The following is a 17,290-nucleotide window of genomic DNA, read 5'->3' on the forward strand; positions in this document are numbered from 1 at the left end:
AGCAGTGGGTTCTTTTAGTTCTTACTTCTGATCACCACAAATGACTAGCTTGTTCATTTTCAAAGAGAAAAGAATGTTTGGGAGGTATTTTTTTTCTTCTGGACAAATGCTACAAAAGCATTTTTAGTTGAAGTTTTTTAATTAATATGCTTTTTAAAGATTAGATCTCAGAGAAAAGAAAAGGTCTTCTGTGTTCCTCCATCTAGGCTATAGACAGTATGACAGTCACTCGGCTTTTCTGTGATTCGAATTATTTTTCATGGTTAACACATACTCCCATTAATTTGATGAGTTCACTGGGAGGAAAACAGACATGACAATTTTTAGTTGAGGGTGGAAATTCTGTTTTAAAACATGGCTTCTTTACATTACAGTATTTCCACATAAGCATAGAGATACATTAGTTCCTTGGGCCGAATTTTCTCTGATTTTCAAAGTTCAAGGGCATTACATTTTTATAAATATCACGATTCAAGATGGAAACATTAGACGTTACATATGTCTATGAGCTAGCAACTTTCCCCCACAGTATTCAATACTGTGAAATGCCCTTACCTGCATATATTGAGTTAAGATTATAATTCCTACACAAGTGAAATTTTACTCCAAGTATAGAATTTATAGAGCCTAAGACACAAATAAAAATAGCCCAAACTAATACAGTGAGACTCTTAAAGGAGGCAGCAAATGAGACTCAGTTCCCACAGTTGTCTTTTCTCCCATGGCTTCTTCTGCCCAGGCTGTATTCATGCTGACATAGTAAATTAGCAAAAAGCACAATGAAGAAAAAGTCCCAACACAGCGTAAATAGTTTGGGTAAGTTGTACGAAGACTGGCCTCCTGGGTTCCATATGTTTAATTTGCTGAAAATGGAAAACTGCGCGCTAATTCCCTCCATGACCCTGTCTGGGAGCCTGAATGAGTGCTAGTTCACCTTTCACTGTGTCTTTACGCTCCAGCTGCTGACTCGGCGTGCATTGCTGGAGTATTAATTTTAGTAATGCACGTTCTAATTCATCCTGCCCATACAGTCTGTCTGCTGGACACAGGACTGTTTTCAGTTTCCTCCTTCCAACCGTCTGCCAAATCATTTCAGAATACATTCTTTCATACGCCCCGGCTCTCAAACCATTTGGAGCAAAGTCGCTCACCTATCCCGGAGAGACTACTTCCGCCCTAGTGGATGGTCTGCAGCCTGGGGAACGCTATCTTTTCAAAATCCGGGCGGCAAACAGAAGAGGAGTGGGGCCTCACTCCAAAGCCTTCATTGTCGCTATGCCAACAAGTAAGCATTGTGTGCGTGTGGCTCTTTCTCTCTCTCTCTTCATTACTGCTAACTGTGGTGTGTTACTTTGAATCATGCCCTTGGATTTAGAGCAGCTCTGTTGATGATTCTGGGGGCTCAATTTGCCTATTGATTTCGAAATTATCTTTGTTGTCCCTTTAGAAATGAATCTCCCCAGAGACTAAAATATTATTGATCGCTAGTAACAGGAATTACTATTACGATATTACAATAACACGAATGTATTAATTATGTGATTAACCTCATGTCATTGTGTTATTTGGGGCTCATGATGACAGGGGAAGAACATTTTTGCAGGTGCAAATGTGGTTTTTTTTTTTTAAGTGTTAGCTCTCCTCAGTTTCTAAATAGCACTTACAATTTTTAGTTTATATTCCCTTATTTTGGAGTTCAGCTTTAGCCGGAAGAATTTTAAGTACCTTGTTTATCTGATCAGTCTCAAAATTAATACAATCAAAACCTGGAGTGAGGCATTTTTGACCTGTTATTTTCTTTTCTGCTTCCCCGTATTTATACCCGATACTGGTCGCCGTCTCTTTCATTGTGTGCTATGGGGATGGCTCCACAGTATATACTGCAATATTCAGCCATTCTGTGCTGGGAAAAGTGAAATAGATGAGGTTTGCTCCCTTTGGGTCCTCCATTGCCATATAAATTCTCCTCCTCTTCCAGCTTCCCTTCCTGTATTCAACCCTTCTGTCAAGAAAGGGTAAATTGTAGGGTACGTGTAATATAATGTTTTGCTTACCCCAGGAGTCTTTTTAGTTTAGGCCTTATTTTGGGATTGCAAATATATCCATTATTAAAGGGATTTTGAGTAAGAAGGAGGAAGCAAGCACCTACATGTTAGGGGAAAATAGGGAACCCTTTTGTCTCACCCTTCACCTCACATCGCACGCCGCACATCTCCACTTGGTCTTGAGTATAGATCATTCAACGTTTTGTACCAAACTTACGCGTATTTCTTGCCTACACTGCTAAGAGTGGCTATAATACATCTGTAATATCCTGGCAGTTATATTAAGAAAATCCCATGTAAGATTTCTCATTGACAAAATCAATGGATTACTTAAAAGTACTCCCTTCAAAATTCCTGCAAATAATAAGCTGTGACATAACTTGATTCAGTTTCTAGAAATTTAATACAATTTGCCAGGACTATGATATCTTTACTTAAAGCACAGGAGGTGTTTAGGAGAGATTGCCATAATTTGGAAAACATGTCCAGTGTCAAAGAATGAGAAGTTATCATGACTAATTATAAACACCTTCACACTGCCATCTTAAATTCTCACCTCACGTGGCACAGCTTTCAAATCTTTTTGACGGCAAAATCTTTAAAATCTCTTATAGCTGGTTCTGGCAAGTCCGATGTGCAGCAGAAGACCCACGCAGAGGATGACTGGAAACCTGAAAAGCCAGAGACTTCTCCCAGAGCTCCCACTTCCTCAAAACACACTCATTTGCCCGTTTCTCCCCGAGGTAGAAATGTCAAGAACCCTCTTCTTGACCTGAAGAATAAAATCCTAGCCAACGGTGGGGCGCCCAGGACACCCCAGGTTCACTCCAAGAAGACCGAAGAGTTGGATCTTCAGTCGACAGAAATCACCGACAAGGAGGAGCCGGATTCTCGGGGAGACCTCCCACCCTCGCCCTCAGAGACCCAAGACCAGAGGCCACGGCCAAGGCCACCAAGTAGATTTGCCCCCCCAGTCCCTGCTCCTGGAAGGACCACAGCCAGAGCGCAGACACTAGCGCTGCCCCGAAAGGAAGGCGTAGACAGGGGTGGCCCCTCCCTGGCTCCCCACCCCCGTCCCGGCGCCTCTCCTTCAGCGCCAGCCTCCTCTGCACCCCACACACGCCCTGAGGGCAGCGCTCACCGCCCTTCGGGGGGGCCCTCCGCCAACCCCCCCTCCAGCTCTGCGGACAACGACTCGGTGGCCCAGGAGGAGGAAGAGCCAGCCCCTGGCTCCCTGGCCCCCAAGGACACCGCCTCCCGGCTGCCTCCCAAGAGCCCTGCCCACGCTCGGCCAGCCACGTGGCCCAGCCGCCAGGCCACCTCAAGCGCCCTGAGGGACAGGAGCCCCGCGAAGCCAGCCTTGCCCGCTCGGAGGGCACCCCATTTGGGGGATAGAGAGGAAAGTTCAGATGCTTCAGTCCCACCCTCGAAACTTTCTCCTCCCCAGGGGGGGTCATCTCGGGTTTTGCACCCCCAACCGCACGCCGGAGCTCCACTGTCCAGGGGCTGGAAGGATGGTCACGACGCCCCGGCCACCAAGCCCAGTGCGCCATCACGGTCCAAGTCTTCCTCGTCTTCGGGTGTCTCCCCAAGGACACAGGCCTCTGAAGGGGAGGAGGCCTCTGAGGGTGATGGTGACAATGATACAGAAGACACAGGCAGGCAGGCTGAGGCCACGGCCCCGACGTCTCGAGCCCGGCTGCCCGCGGGTCCACCTGTCTCTGGACATCTCAGTTTGTTCAGAAATAAGCCCTTTGCTGCCCACACGAGATATCCGAGCCGGTTTGGCAGCGGCCGAGGACCCCGGCTGCACCCCTCCAGCTCCCCGCCATCCACCGTGTCCCCCCGAGTTCACTCGAGGGTGAATTCTCAGTCAGTTGACCATAAGCATGGCCCGAGTATCCACGGAGACAGTGCAGAGAGGGAAGCAGAGGACGAGAAGCCGCTTCCCGCCTCGGTGGTAAACGACCACGTGGCCTCCTCCTCCAGGCAGCCTTCCTCCCTGGGTGTGGATCACCTAAGAAGAGGCCCGCAGAGAGGGGCGAGCCTTCAGCGGAAGGAGCCCCTAGGGGAGAACCCCAAATCCGCGGGCACTGCGGCAGGTGTCCACCCCCAGGGCAAATCCCTGCCCCCCAAGGCGCAGGATGTTCAGCAGAGCACCGAAGTGGGTGTGGAGCGCGGCTACTCCAAAGCGCAGCTGGGCCCCCCTCGGCGGCCCGCGACGCGGTCACAGCAGCCCCCTGGGGCCAGCGCGCCTTCCTCCGAGGTCTCCGGGTCGCAGCCACAGCCCCGTGGCCCCCAGAGCAAGGATGTGGGGCGTCCGCCGTCCAACCCCCAGCCCGCGGCGCAGGAAAGCGCCTCTTTCTCGGACCCCTACGCGGCCAGAGGCGGGCGGTCCTCCCACCCGGCGAGCTCCCGGGGGGTGCTCCCCACGTCTCCCCACAGTCGGAACGAGGCTTCTGGCGGCACCCAGCACGAGGGCGCGGCCCGCGCCAGGCAGGCCAGCCCCGCCCTCCCGCAGCAGCACCCGCTGGGGGCTCAGGCCGGAGGCGCGGGCGACAGCGCCCCCCGCAGGCCCCCGGGCTCCCCGCCGAGGCCCGGCAGCCCCCGCCCCCGGGGCGCGGGCCGGTTGGGGCCCCAAGCTGCGGGGAAGAAGGACCGAGCCTCCCCGGCTGCAGCGTCCAAACGCGAGCCCCTGCCGCCTAAGTCTCAGCAGTCGGTCTCAGCGGAGGCGGAGGGCGAAGGCGCGGTGTTTTTTAAGGGAGGAAAGGACGAGGACCCCCTGTCGGCCTCGGTTCTGAAGTGGCCGTCCCCCTCCAGCCCCAGCGGCGGCACGTTCGCGGACGGCAGCAGCGCGAAGGCCAAGCCTGAGCCCGTCCTCGCGCCCGCGCCCCCCCGGGCGAGCGCCCCCCAGGACGGGAACGACGCGCCGGCGAGGCGCCCGCCGCCTCCAGGCGCCCCCCCGAGAGCCCCGCAGCTCCCGCCCCGCCCCCCGCCCCGCAGCCCGGCCACCGCGGGCCCCGCCCCCCGGGCGCGGCACCCCACGCGCGCCCCCGCCGTCTACTCTTCCACCACCCCCATGCTGTCCCTGCGCCAGCGCATGATGAACTCGAGGTTCCGGAACCCGCTGTCCCGCCAGCCCGCGAGGGCCCCCGCCAGGCAAGGTAATTTGCTTTTTTTTTTTTTAATTTATTTTTGAGAGAGAGAGACAGCATGAGCAGGGGAGGGTTAGAGAGAGAGGGATACACAGAATCTGAAACAGGCTCCGGGCTCTGAGCTGTCAGCACAGAGCCCGATGTGGGGCTTGAACCCATGAACCATGAGATCATGACCTGAGCTGAAGTCAGAGGATTAATTGACTGAGCCACCCAGGCGCCCCCAAGGTAATTTGCTTTGACCTTAACATTCTCTTTGCGGCTCTCAGGAGAGCTCCAAAGCAATCCTTGAGAGGCTTTTATTTTACACCCTTGAGCGTCTGCTGTGTCCCAGCCCTGTGCTAAGAGCTGTGAAAATGTGATTTCAATCTTTTAACCACTTTTTGGATGAGGAAGCCAGGGCTCCGGGAACTGAGCGGTTTGCGGAGGTCAGACAGCTTCCCATGGCAGATGTGCTGATTCCCCCAGGCCTCCGCCATTCCTCGGCCACACACTCCTCTTTGAACTCCTGAACATACACCCTTAATCTGTGAAAATGTGTCACGGTCCTGATGCCAGACGAGGGTTCTTGAAATTTAGGTTACTTTTAGTCCTTCACCTGCCAGGGTATATTTAAAGAATCCACAGTAAGGAATGAAGGACCTGTGTAGGCTTGTTCTTGTTGATTCTCAACTTAACATACCCTGCGACAGACTCAGATGTGTTGCGTACACATTGCACTCAGGGAATGTTGTTTAAAATCTTCCAGGAAAAAAAAATGCGTGTTAAAGATGATTGTCACACAGAGGAGTAATAGCCAGATGTGTGACTTACATTGAGGACAGAATGTAGACAGCTGTGAATTAGAGTCTACACGGACCCCAGGGCAGAATCCTTGGGTGGAATTTGGGTGTAATGGAAGATTCTTGAAACAATGTATTAGTGTTTGTTAGTCTGTACTATGTATTATATATTTTAGCCCAATGTGAAGACATAGAAAATGCTCCATTTAGAGGTCGGTTTTCTATTAAAATGGGCTATGTTAAGCAGTTCTAAGACCTTGATAATAGATGTGAAATCCACATTCCCTTGTGTATAGCAGAAATTCAATAAATATTTAATTTTCATTAACTATTTGAGCAAGGAAAATAAGTCTCTGACCTGCAAATACTTGTCAGAAAGCCCAAGTATTTTATGCTGTGGGTGGGGCTGGACCAGAGTGCTCCCAGCACAGAGACCTCGCACTAACTGGAGCTGATCAGAAATGCCTGAAGATGGAGACCAAGGGCAGGTGCTAGGAGCAGACAGAAGAGTAATGGAAGCGGCAGCTAACCAAACCTTCTATTTTTTTCCCTGAGCTAACACTTCTCAAGCAGCCCCAAAGACGTCAGCAAGCTTCAAGTCAGCACTGAGCATTTACACTTGGCGATTGACGATTGGAGCCGATTCAGCTAGAAATAGTTGTTGGGTTTAGTATAATCTGCTGTGAAGAGCAGGACAGCATCTAGTATATTTTAGAGATAGTTTCCTCCATCCTTCCTACTCTCCTTCCCTCTGTCTTCCAACTGGCTAAAATAATGCTATAGCTATTACTGTCTTAAGCTTTATCTAGAAAATGTACTTACATCAGACTGTCTCCTTTCCCTAATAGTATCAGAAAACTGTGACTTTACTGTATTCTTAATAGACATTCATACTGGGCATTTAGAAGTCACAATTTAAGACTGTCATCTAATATATACAAGCTGTTGGTTTAAAATCCTGTTTAGTATTTCTTTTTGAAATGATGTGTTACTACTTAAAGTTTGGTATGAAGCCAACCTTATAGGACCGTTGAATTTACCAGATTTTTTTTTTTGCTGTTGTTTTTTCTTTTTCCTTTTTTTTTTTTTTTTGTTATTTGTTTTGTGCCATGTAGGTTATAATGGCAGACCAAATGTAGAAGCGAAAGTACTTCCTGGTAGTAATGGAAAACCAAGTGGACAAAGAATTATCAATGGGCCTCAAGGAACAAAGTGGGTAGGGTAAACTTCTTTACACATACCAGTTATTTTCATGCTGTTGGGCAGAGAAAAATGGTGGGCATTGTGTAACAATCAATGATAGGGTCTTTCATTTCCCTTCTCTAGTTTTAACCACTCATATGTCAGCATACATGTGTGTTGTTTCTTCCAGTGCTCATCAAGATCTTTCATGCCCATGAATCACTAGTGCACTTTCTTTGCGTTGCCAATAAAATAAAGGGGGCCTTTATTTCCTGTTTGCTTTGACTGGTTAGGAAAATTACACAAGCGTATGTTCCAATGGCACAGACCCTAGTGCTTAGCCTCTCAAATGGACTTATTTTTCTTCGCCCCTGAAAGCTTTATTTTTATTCTTTGCTTATTATTTGATTAACTAGTATACACATTTTCCCCCTGTAAATTATCTCAAATCCTTTGCAAAAGAAAGCAGAGTAAAAACAAATGAGCAAATCAAAACATACTGAATCAAACAGGCAATTTTTAGCAGTTCACCTTTTGAATTTTCCAACAATTGTTGTTTCACTGAAATAAAAAATAATTATTAGTATTTTATATATGCTTAAGCTTCAGTAACTTTCGCTTCCTGAGGTTAAGATAAATGCTAGGGATTTTTTTTTTTTTTTTTTGGCAGGTTAGAGGGTAATGGGGAGAACACTTTACAATGTCCAAGGATTGAAAATATTTTTTTTCAGAGACTCACAAAATTATTCATATTTTGACTAGGAATTCCCCGTCAAAACTTCCCCTTCGTGACAGTAAGGTGTAAGAAAACATATTGAGAGACTTCATGAAAGTTTTAGTCACACATAAAAAAGATACATTTACTCATTTCTCAAAGGAACAGGAATTTATAAAGGTAGAATGTATATTAAAGCAAAATCTCATTTGTAAACAATTTTTGTAAAACTTTTTAAAAAACGTTTCATTTATTTCTGAGAGAGAGAGAGAAAGAGAGGGAGAGAGAATGAGCAGGGGAGGGCCAAAGAGAGAGGGAGACACAGAATCCGAAGCAGGCTCCACGGCTCTGTGCTGTCAGCACAGAGCCCAATGCTGGGCTGGAACGCACGAACCATGAGCTCATGACCTGAGCCGAAGTCGGACACTTAACCGACTGAGCCACCTAGGCACCCCTGTAAAACTTTTTTTTAAGTTTATTTATTTTGAGAGAGAGAGAGAGAATGAGCAGGGAAAGGGGAGAGAGAGAAAGGGAGAGAGAGAATCCCAAGCAGGCTCCAGACTGTCAGCACAGAGCCTGACGCAGGCCTCAAACTCACAAATGTTGAGATCATGACTTGAGCTAATTTCAAGAGTTGGAAGCTTAACTGACTGAGCCACCCAGGCACCCCTCATTGTAAACAATTTTGCATTGAAATGGTATGGAGTAGAGTTTAAAAGTAAGATTTATGTAAATAGGTTTTATTTTTATTACCAAGACAGCATCCAGCAAAGTGGCCTCCTTACAGGACTTCCTCCACTGGCCTGCTGTGCAGTCATGGTTCTCAGACATCATGGGGCTTGGCAGTTAAGGTCTGGGGTGGGGCTAGGTAATTAGCATATCTGGCAGTTTCCCCTGACGCTGAGGCTGCTGGTCCAGGTCACACTTTGAGAACCACCAGCGTAGAGCCTGAGCTTGTTTCTCAACAGGGATAATAATAGTTTCTCCTCACCCCAATTTTATGACTTCTTAGAATATGAAGATTTTGCATACATTCTCTATTAGGCTATTTAATTACAAATTAATTTGTGTTTGTTATAACAACTTCAATGTTTAACAGCAACAGCTTGATGGAAGCATTTCCTATACTTAATACACTAGCGATACATGATCATGGCTAGAAGTTAAAACAATTCAGAAGTATATGAAACAGATACATTTGAGGCTAATAAATATCCCAAACCACTCCTCAGAGAAAACCACTGCTAACAGTTTGGGATATGTCCGTCCAGATTATTTTTCCCTGCAGTTTTAAGCTTACAAATGGATATATTTTTATTTTTGCAAAGTAGGCAGTCCTGTAATCTGAGTCTGTAGTGGTTGATATCAATATATGTAGAATTGCCAAATCTTTATCAATGGTTGCTAGCGTTCCACTTTATGAATGGGCCGTAATGTATTTATTTCCTTCCCTCCATTCATGAACACTTAAGTTATTTCGCTTTTCAACATTACACACAGCATACTAAATGGTAGTAGCATTTTGAACATCTTTTGCATATTTGATCATCTTAAAACAATTTACATATTCTATGGGTAAACAATAGTGTGACATTTACACTTTATTCTTAAACCTTGTGAATGATGTGGACAAAAATAATGTTTCCTACTCCCATTATGGTTTCCTTCTGTGGAGGCTTCATGCATGTTTGTGTAGTTGGATTAATGCTCAGTATATCCTTTAATCTGTCTGTCATGGATTTAGGTCGTGGATCTCGATCGTGGGTTAGTATTAAATGCAGAAGGAAGGTACCTCCAAGATTCACAAGGAAATCCTCTTCGAATTAAACTGGGAGGAGATGGTCGCACCATTGTGGGTAAGTGACAGTGGTTTTTTTGGCCACAAAAATGTTCTGAATTAGCTGTAGAATAACAACCCCCTCCCCATCTGTGATGGGGACCCTTGGTCCAGCTATTTTTAGCCATGTGGAAAGGAGTGCCCCCAAAGAGGCAGAACTTAGCTTTTTCCTTGCTACAACTGTAGTTATACTCTTGCTCCAGATTCAACCCTCCAGAAAAGGTGGCGCTTGACTTTCTTCTTGAAATAGGGCAGCCTACAGCTGGAGCAGACAATGGTACAAAGGCCAAGCCCTGTCTGCTGCCTGCTTTTGTAATGCCTGTGAGCTCAGAATTGTTTTTGCACTTTTAAATGATTGGGGGGAAAATTAAAAAAAAAAAAAAAGAATATTTGTGACACATGAAAATTATTTGAAATTCCCAGAAACACTCATCTGTGTACTCTTGCTTTTTTTTTTTTTTTAAGCTTATTTATTTTGGGAGAGAGAGAGAACGTGCATGTGCACAAGTGGAGGAGGGGCAGAGAGAGAGGGAGAAAGAATGAGGAGAAAGAATCCCAAGCAGGCTTTGTGCTATCAGTGCGGAGTCCATGGCTCTATCCCATGAACTGAGATCAGAGTCAGATGCGTAATCACGCGCCCCAAAGTTTCTATGGCAGAGTTGAGTAGCTGCAACATAAAGCTTAAAATATCCAGGGGTGCCTGGGTGGCTTAGTCGGTTAAGCGTCCGACTTTCGCTTAGGTCATGATCTCGTGGTTCGTGGGTTCGAGCCCCGCGTCGGGCTCTGTGCTGACTGCCAGCTCAGAGCCTGGAGCCTGTTTCAGAGTCTGTCATTCCCTCTCTCTCTGACCCTCCCCTGCTCACGCTGTCTCTCTCTCTCTCTCCTAGAAATAAAGAAAACATTAAAAAAAAATTTTTTTTAAATATCTGGCCCTCCAACTTCTCTGACCCTTTAAAGAGTAAGTTTGTCACCCCTGGTACAATGTAACACTTCTCCTCCTGACGGGAGGGAATCAAGACGAGGAATTACTTTCCTTACCAGAGACTAAGAGTTATTTCAAGGTAATGGGGCAAATCGATGAAGTATTCACACATTTATATAAAGGTAATGCAGAGTAACGGGCAATATAATAAGCCCAGAAATTTCTGGATAGCAGCAGACCTTGCTACCTCTGTTGAATATTCTTTCATTCCTTCCTTTGCTTTTTACTGTTTAAAATATACAAATACATAAATTTGAGGGAACACTTTGAGTTTATTTTTTACTTCCTCTGGATTATTTCATCTTGCTGCATAGCTTTTGTTTGATTCCGTTTCAGATCTGGGAGGCACGCCGGTGGTGAGCCCTGAGGGCCTTCCCCTCTTTGGGCAGGGGCGGCACGGCAAACCCCTGGCTAGTGCCCAGGATAAGCCCATTCTGAGTCTTGGAGGGAAGCCCCTAGTGGGCTTGGAGGTTGTGAAAACTACCACGCGTGCCCCCACCACCACAACACGACCCACCACGACAACACCAAGACCCACAACCACTACCACCCGCCGCACGACCACCACCACACGCCCAACGACCACAATTCGAACCACTACGCAGACAACCACCACCACTACCACCACCCCTGAACCCACCACTCCTCTTCCCACCTGTCCCCCTGGGACCCTGGAACGGCATGATGAAGATGGTAACCTCATAATGGGCTCCAGCGGGGTCCCAGAGTGCTACCCTGAAGAAGGTAACTGCCTTCGTTATGATGGTGTCCCACGTAACTAGTACGCTGCGTTTCACAATAGAGTCACAAAGGCTGCGGGGAGGGGTAAGTAGGTGCACCTGGAATGCTGAGTAGAGGCATCTGTAGTCCCCCGGGGTTTGCTCAGGGCAGTGTGTCAACTAGGGCTGTCAGAGTTAGCAAAGGAAAGTATGGCATGGGGCGTACTTAACATGCATACTTATTTGCCTGGCAATCCTGATCACAACCCAAGTCAAAAATTTAGCTAAAACATGGAGCATTATGAGTATGGACTAGCGTTTCCCCAAGTGGGTATTACTGAATATTAGTAGATTCTTACGTGCTATATAGTTTTTTAAAAAAGGTTCAGTGATTAGCTATGTGATTTAAACTAGGTTAATGATTTTTTACGGTTGGGTTGTTCAGATCATTGAATAGCCTCATTGTGAGTTTCCAAGAAAAGGAGTGTCCTGAGCACATCTGCCAGCCAGACGCTTTCTTGATCAGTGCTCCCTTTGGAAAATGCTAATCCTTGAGTCGCTGGGCTCTGGTGGTACTGGGTAGGACTGCTGTCCACTGAGTACGACTGCGCCCTTTTCTCTGCTGTGGGACACCGTCAGGACTGTCCTCTGCCCCTGCTGTGTCTGCCTGCTGAGAGGGGCCCGTTCCCCCTGAAGAATGGAAGCGAGGGCTCTTCCGTCTGGTCACAGTGGAGCTGCAAGGTCATCGTCTCTTCTGCTCAGTCCCTGCTCAGGCTGCTTCAGAAGAGGTCGTCCTGCATTTGTGTCATGCACCGAGGAAGCAGATTCATCTCCTTCCTTTAGGTTGAAATGAATCGCAGTGTAGGCTGTAAAACTTGTGTCTTTTTAAGCTAATGCAGAGTGAAGGTGCTTCATTTCAAGAGTCATTTTGCATGCCCATGGTCAGCCTTGTTGACCATGATAAGCCCAATCAACTTGAACTTGAATGCTGTATTCAAAATGGGAATTCTGTTTGAAGTCGGTCTTCCCACAGAAAAGCTCCAAATACACAGGAACATTGGATACATCTAAAAATTCGCACCAAAGAACAAGAAAACATGCTGAGGAAGAGGGCTGTTGGGAAGATTTGCACACTATCATTTCACCGAGTGACCACGCATTGGAATTTACCTTTGGATTTCTGGTATGAAAATATTATGTACCTTCCCTTGACTTTTTACTTCTGCATACATTGATACATTCATTTTTTAAAATTTTTGCTTAAATTTTTTTTTTAACATTTATTTATTTTTGAGAGACAGAGTGCGAGTGGGGGAGGAGCAGAAAGAGAGGGAGACACAGAATCTGAAGCAGGCTCCAGGCTCTGAGCTGTCAGCACAGAGCCCGACGCTGGGCTCAAACTCACCAACTGTGAGATCATGACCTGAGCCAAAGTCAGACACTTAACCAACTGAGCCACCCAGGCACCTCAAATGTATTTATTTTTTAAATTGAGGTATAATTGGAACCGATCTGTACTTAATAATTGTTTGCAAACAGAAGAGTGACTATTTTGGATTTGAATTACTACTGTTATTGTGAATATTTGCATTTTCTTTTGTCTACTTTTATAGAGGGCTTATAGCATATTCATTTCATTTACTTTAGAAATTTGTTGGACTTTTATTTGGCATGAGAGTCCATGTTTTTCTTGGTATTTTTGTTCCTTCCCCTCCTTCTCCTCCTTCTCCTTCTTATTTTTGCAAATAATGATGTATGTGTATGTTTTTACTTCACTTATGTCATTTTTGTCCTTCCCAGGCTGAATTAGTATCCAAGTGCTAATTATAATTTGCCTTTAGGCAGAATCTTCAAAATAAGTACAAATCAATACAAATATGGAAAAAACTAAATTTAGGGGAAGCAACATATAATCTTTATATAAAGTTAAAATGTACTATAATTATTTTTTTTAAAAATTCCCTGTGTGGTTGATCTTCCTATTTTATTTATACTGCTCCACTAACAACTTTATTTTCTTCCTCATATTAATTCTAATCATAGTTATTTTTATTTAAAAATTTTAAATTACAGCTTTCTTGAGATAGAACACACATACCATAAAGTTTACCCTTCTAAACTGTATAGTTTAGTGGTTTTTAGTGTATTCACAGGGTTGTGCAGCCATCACCACTATCAAATTCTAGAACATTTCCATCACCCCAAAAGAAATTCCATACCCATTAGCCATTACTCCTCACTCCCCACTCCTTCTAACCCCTAGGAAACCACGAATCCACTTACTGTCTCTATGGGTTTGTCTATTCTGGACATTTCATATAAATGGAATCCAGTATGTGGCCTTTGTGTCTGGCTTCTTTTACTCAGCATGATCTGTATTCAAGTTTCATCCATGTTGCAGAATATATCTGTACTTTATTCCTTTTACTGCTGATCAGTATTCCATTGTGTAGATAAACCATATTTTATCCATTTATTGGTTGATGGACATTTGGATTATTTTCACCTTTGGGCTATTATGAATAAGGCTGCTGTGAACATTGTGTACAATTTTTTTTAACACCTGTATTCAGTTCTCTGGGGTATAGGTAATAGAGCTGCTGTGTCCAATGGCAACTCTGTGTTTACCTTTCTGAGGAACTGCTAAGCTGCTTTCCATAGTGGCTGCATCATTTTACATTTCCAGCAGCAGGGTATGAGGCTTCTGATTTCTCTACACTTTCAGCAACACTTGTTATTGTCTGTCCTTTTGATTCTCACCATCCTAGTGGACGTGAAGTATCTCCTGGTGGTTTTGATTTACAGTTCCCTAATACATAATGATATTGACATGGTGGGTTTTTTAAAATACTTTCCAATGATAGGTTCTAAGAGTGAAAGCCAGCATGATTCAGTTTTGTGTCTAGATCAGCCCTGATTTAGAATTGAGTACATTCCATTGATAGATGTTTCATCTTTATCGTTGTGGCTATGATGTCATTTTGAGAAAATCCACGTGGTAAACTAAGAAGGGATGGAGTAGCTCTTGTTTTGTTATTCTGATTTAAAAACCCAAGTTGTGGGGCCCCTGGGTGGCTCAGGTGGTTAATCAGCTGACTTCAGCTCAGGTCATGATTTCACAGTTTGTTCAAGCCCTGCATCGGGCTCTGTGCTGACAGCTCAGAGCCTGGAGCCTGCTTCAGATTCTGTGTGTCCCTCTCTCTGTCCCTCCCTGCCTCTCAAAAATAAATAAACATTAAAAAAAAAAAAAAAGAAAGCCAAATTGTTCATCTATAAAATAAACCAGGACAGGGTAAAGATTGACAATAACCCAGAGAGCTCTCCAGGCCTGAAGCCTTGGGGTCTCCTCTGACTTGTTTTGCCCTTTGATCTCTATTGCTAGGTCTCACTGCCCACTCATTCTTCATCCATCATGCTTCCTTTTCCTTTGAAGTTTTTATTTTAATCACCCGGGGCTCAACACAGCAGGTGCACTTGTGGTTAATCCCTATCGCCCCTGCCCACCTCCCCTCTGGTCACCATCATTTTGTTCTCTATAGATAAGAGTCTGTTTCTTGGTTTGTCTCTTTCTTTCCCTGTCTCTCTCCTCACACCCCACTTTGCTTGGTGTTTTGTGTCTTAAATTCCATATATGAATGAAATCATGTGGTATTTGTCATTCTCTGACTGACTTATTTCACTTAACATTATGCTCTCTACTTCCATCCATGTCATTGCAAATGGCAAGATTGCATTATTTTTTATGGCTGAGTAATATTCCATTGTATATCTGTACCACATCTTCTTTAGCCATTCATCAGCCAATGAAGAACTGGGCTGCCTCCATATATTGCCTGTTGTAAATAATGCTGCTATAAACATAGGGGGTGGATGTATCCCTTTGAATTAGTGTTTTTGTGTTCTTTGGGTAAATACCCAGTAGTATACTTGCAGGATCGTAGGCTAGTTCTCTTTTTCACTTTTTGAGGAACCTCCATACTGTTTCCACAGTGGCTGCACTAATTTGCATTTCTATCAATAGTGCACAAGGGTTCCTTTTTCTCCACATCCTCACCAACACCTGTTGTCTCCTGTGGTTTTGATTTTAGCCATTCTGACAGCTGTGAAATGATATCTCATTGTAGTTTCAATTTGCATTTCCCTGATCGTAAGTGATGATCAGCATCTTTTCATATGCCTGTTGGCCATCTGTGTGTCTTCTTTGGAGAAATGTCTGTTCGTGTCCTCTGCCCATTTTTAATTGGATTAATTGTTTTTGTGTGTGTCAAATTGTATAAGTTCTTTACATATCTTGGATACTAACCCTTTATAGGTTATGTCATTTGCAAATATCTTCTACTCAGTAGATTATTTTGTACTTTTGTTGATTGTTTCCTTTCTGTGCAGAAGCTTTTTATTTTGATGTAGTCCCAATAATTTATATTTGCTTTAGTTTCCCTGGACTCAGGGGACTTCTCTAGAAAAAGTTGTTATGGCCAATGTCAGATAAAGTACTGCCTGTGCTCTTTTCTAGGATAAATTTATGCTTTCAGTTCTCACATTTAGGTCCTTTACCCATAATGAATTTACTTTTATGCATGGTGTAAGAAAGTGGCCCAGTTTCATTCTTTTGCATATTGCCGTTCAGTTTCTCCAATCCATTTGTTGAAGAGACTGTCTTTTTTCCCATTGGATATTCTTTCCTGCTTTGTCAAAGGTTAATTTACCATATAATTGTGGGTTTATTTCTGGACTTTCTATTCTGCTCTATTGATTTATGGGCCTATTTTTGTGCCAGTACCATACTGTCTTGATTACAACAGCTGTGAAGTCCAGAATTGTGATGCCTCGAGCTTTTCTTTTCTTTTTCAAGACTGCTTAGGCTATGCAGGATATTTTGTGGTCCATGCAAATTTTAGAATTGTTAGTCTGGTTCTGTGAAAAATCCTATTGGTATTTTGATAGGGATTACATTAAATCTGTAGGTTGCTTTGAATGGTGTAGATATTTTAACAATACTTGTTCTTCCAATCCATGAGCATGGGTGGAATGTCTTTCCATTTTTTGGGTCATCTTCAGTTTCTTTCATCAATGTTTTATACTTTTCAGAGTACAGATCTTACACCTCTTTGGTTAGGTTTATTCCTAGGTATCATATTTTTGTTGCAGTTGTAAATGGGATTGATTCCTTAATTTCTCTTTCTGCTGCTTCATTATTGGTATAAAGAAATGCAACAGATTTCCATATGTTGATTTTGTACCCTGTGACTTCACTTACCAGTTCTAGCAATTTTGGAGCAGAACCTGTTGGGTTTTCTATATAGAGTATCATGTCATCTGCAAATAGTGAAAGTTTTACTTCTTCCTTACCAATTTGGATGCTTTTTATTTCTTTTTCTTGTCTGATTGCTATGGCTAGTACTTCCAGTACTATCTTGAATAAAAGTGAGGGATGTCTGAGTGGCTCAGTCAGTCAGGGATCAGACTGAACCCTAGGTTGAGCTCTGAACTGACAGTGCAGAGCCTGCTTGAGATTCTCTCTCTCCCTCTATCTCTGTCCTTCTCTATCTGGGCAATCTCTATCTCTCCCTCTCTCTGCCCCCCCCCCAAATAAATAAATATTTGAAATGAAATGAAATAAGGTCGTGAGAGTGGACATCTTTGTCTTTTTCTTGATCTTAGGGGGAAAGCTCTCATTTTTCTCCATTATGGATGATACTAGCTGTGGGTTTTTCATATATGGCCTTTACCATGTTGAAGTGTCATGTTAAATTGACTTTGTTGAGGGTTTTTTATCATGAATGGATGTTGTACTCTGTCAACAGATGCTTTTTCTGCATCTATTGAAGTGATCATATGGTTTTATCCTTTCTCTTCTTGATGCTATGTATCAT

At 44.4% G+C, this 17,290-nt stretch overlaps 1 protein-coding gene across 1 annotated transcript in view; it reads left to right on the forward strand.

Moving 5' to 3' along the window:
- The window catches only part of FNDC1 (fibronectin type III domain containing 1), a 108,422-nt gene that overhangs the window by 59,645 nt on the left and 31,487 nt on the right, over window positions 1-17,290 (forward strand). The window contains exons 10-14 of the mRNA XM_039252106.1: window positions 1,097-1,285; window positions 2,660-5,209; window positions 7,098-7,198; window positions 9,624-9,735; window positions 11,035-11,442. Coding sequence (XP_039108037.1) covers window positions 1,097-1,285; window positions 2,660-5,209; window positions 7,098-7,198; window positions 9,624-9,735; window positions 11,035-11,442 — 3,360 coding nt within the window. The remainder of the gene's footprint in view (window positions 1-1,096; window positions 1,286-2,659; window positions 5,210-7,097; window positions 7,199-9,623; window positions 9,736-11,034; window positions 11,443-17,290) is intronic.

This window comes from Hyaena hyaena, unplaced genomic scaffold (genome assembly GCF_003009895.1).
Source record: "Hyaena hyaena isolate Hyena2069 unplaced genomic scaffold, ASM300989v1 scaffold_405, whole genome shotgun sequence".
Lineage (NCBI taxonomy): Eukaryota > Metazoa > Chordata > Mammalia > Carnivora > Hyaenidae > Hyaena > Hyaena hyaena.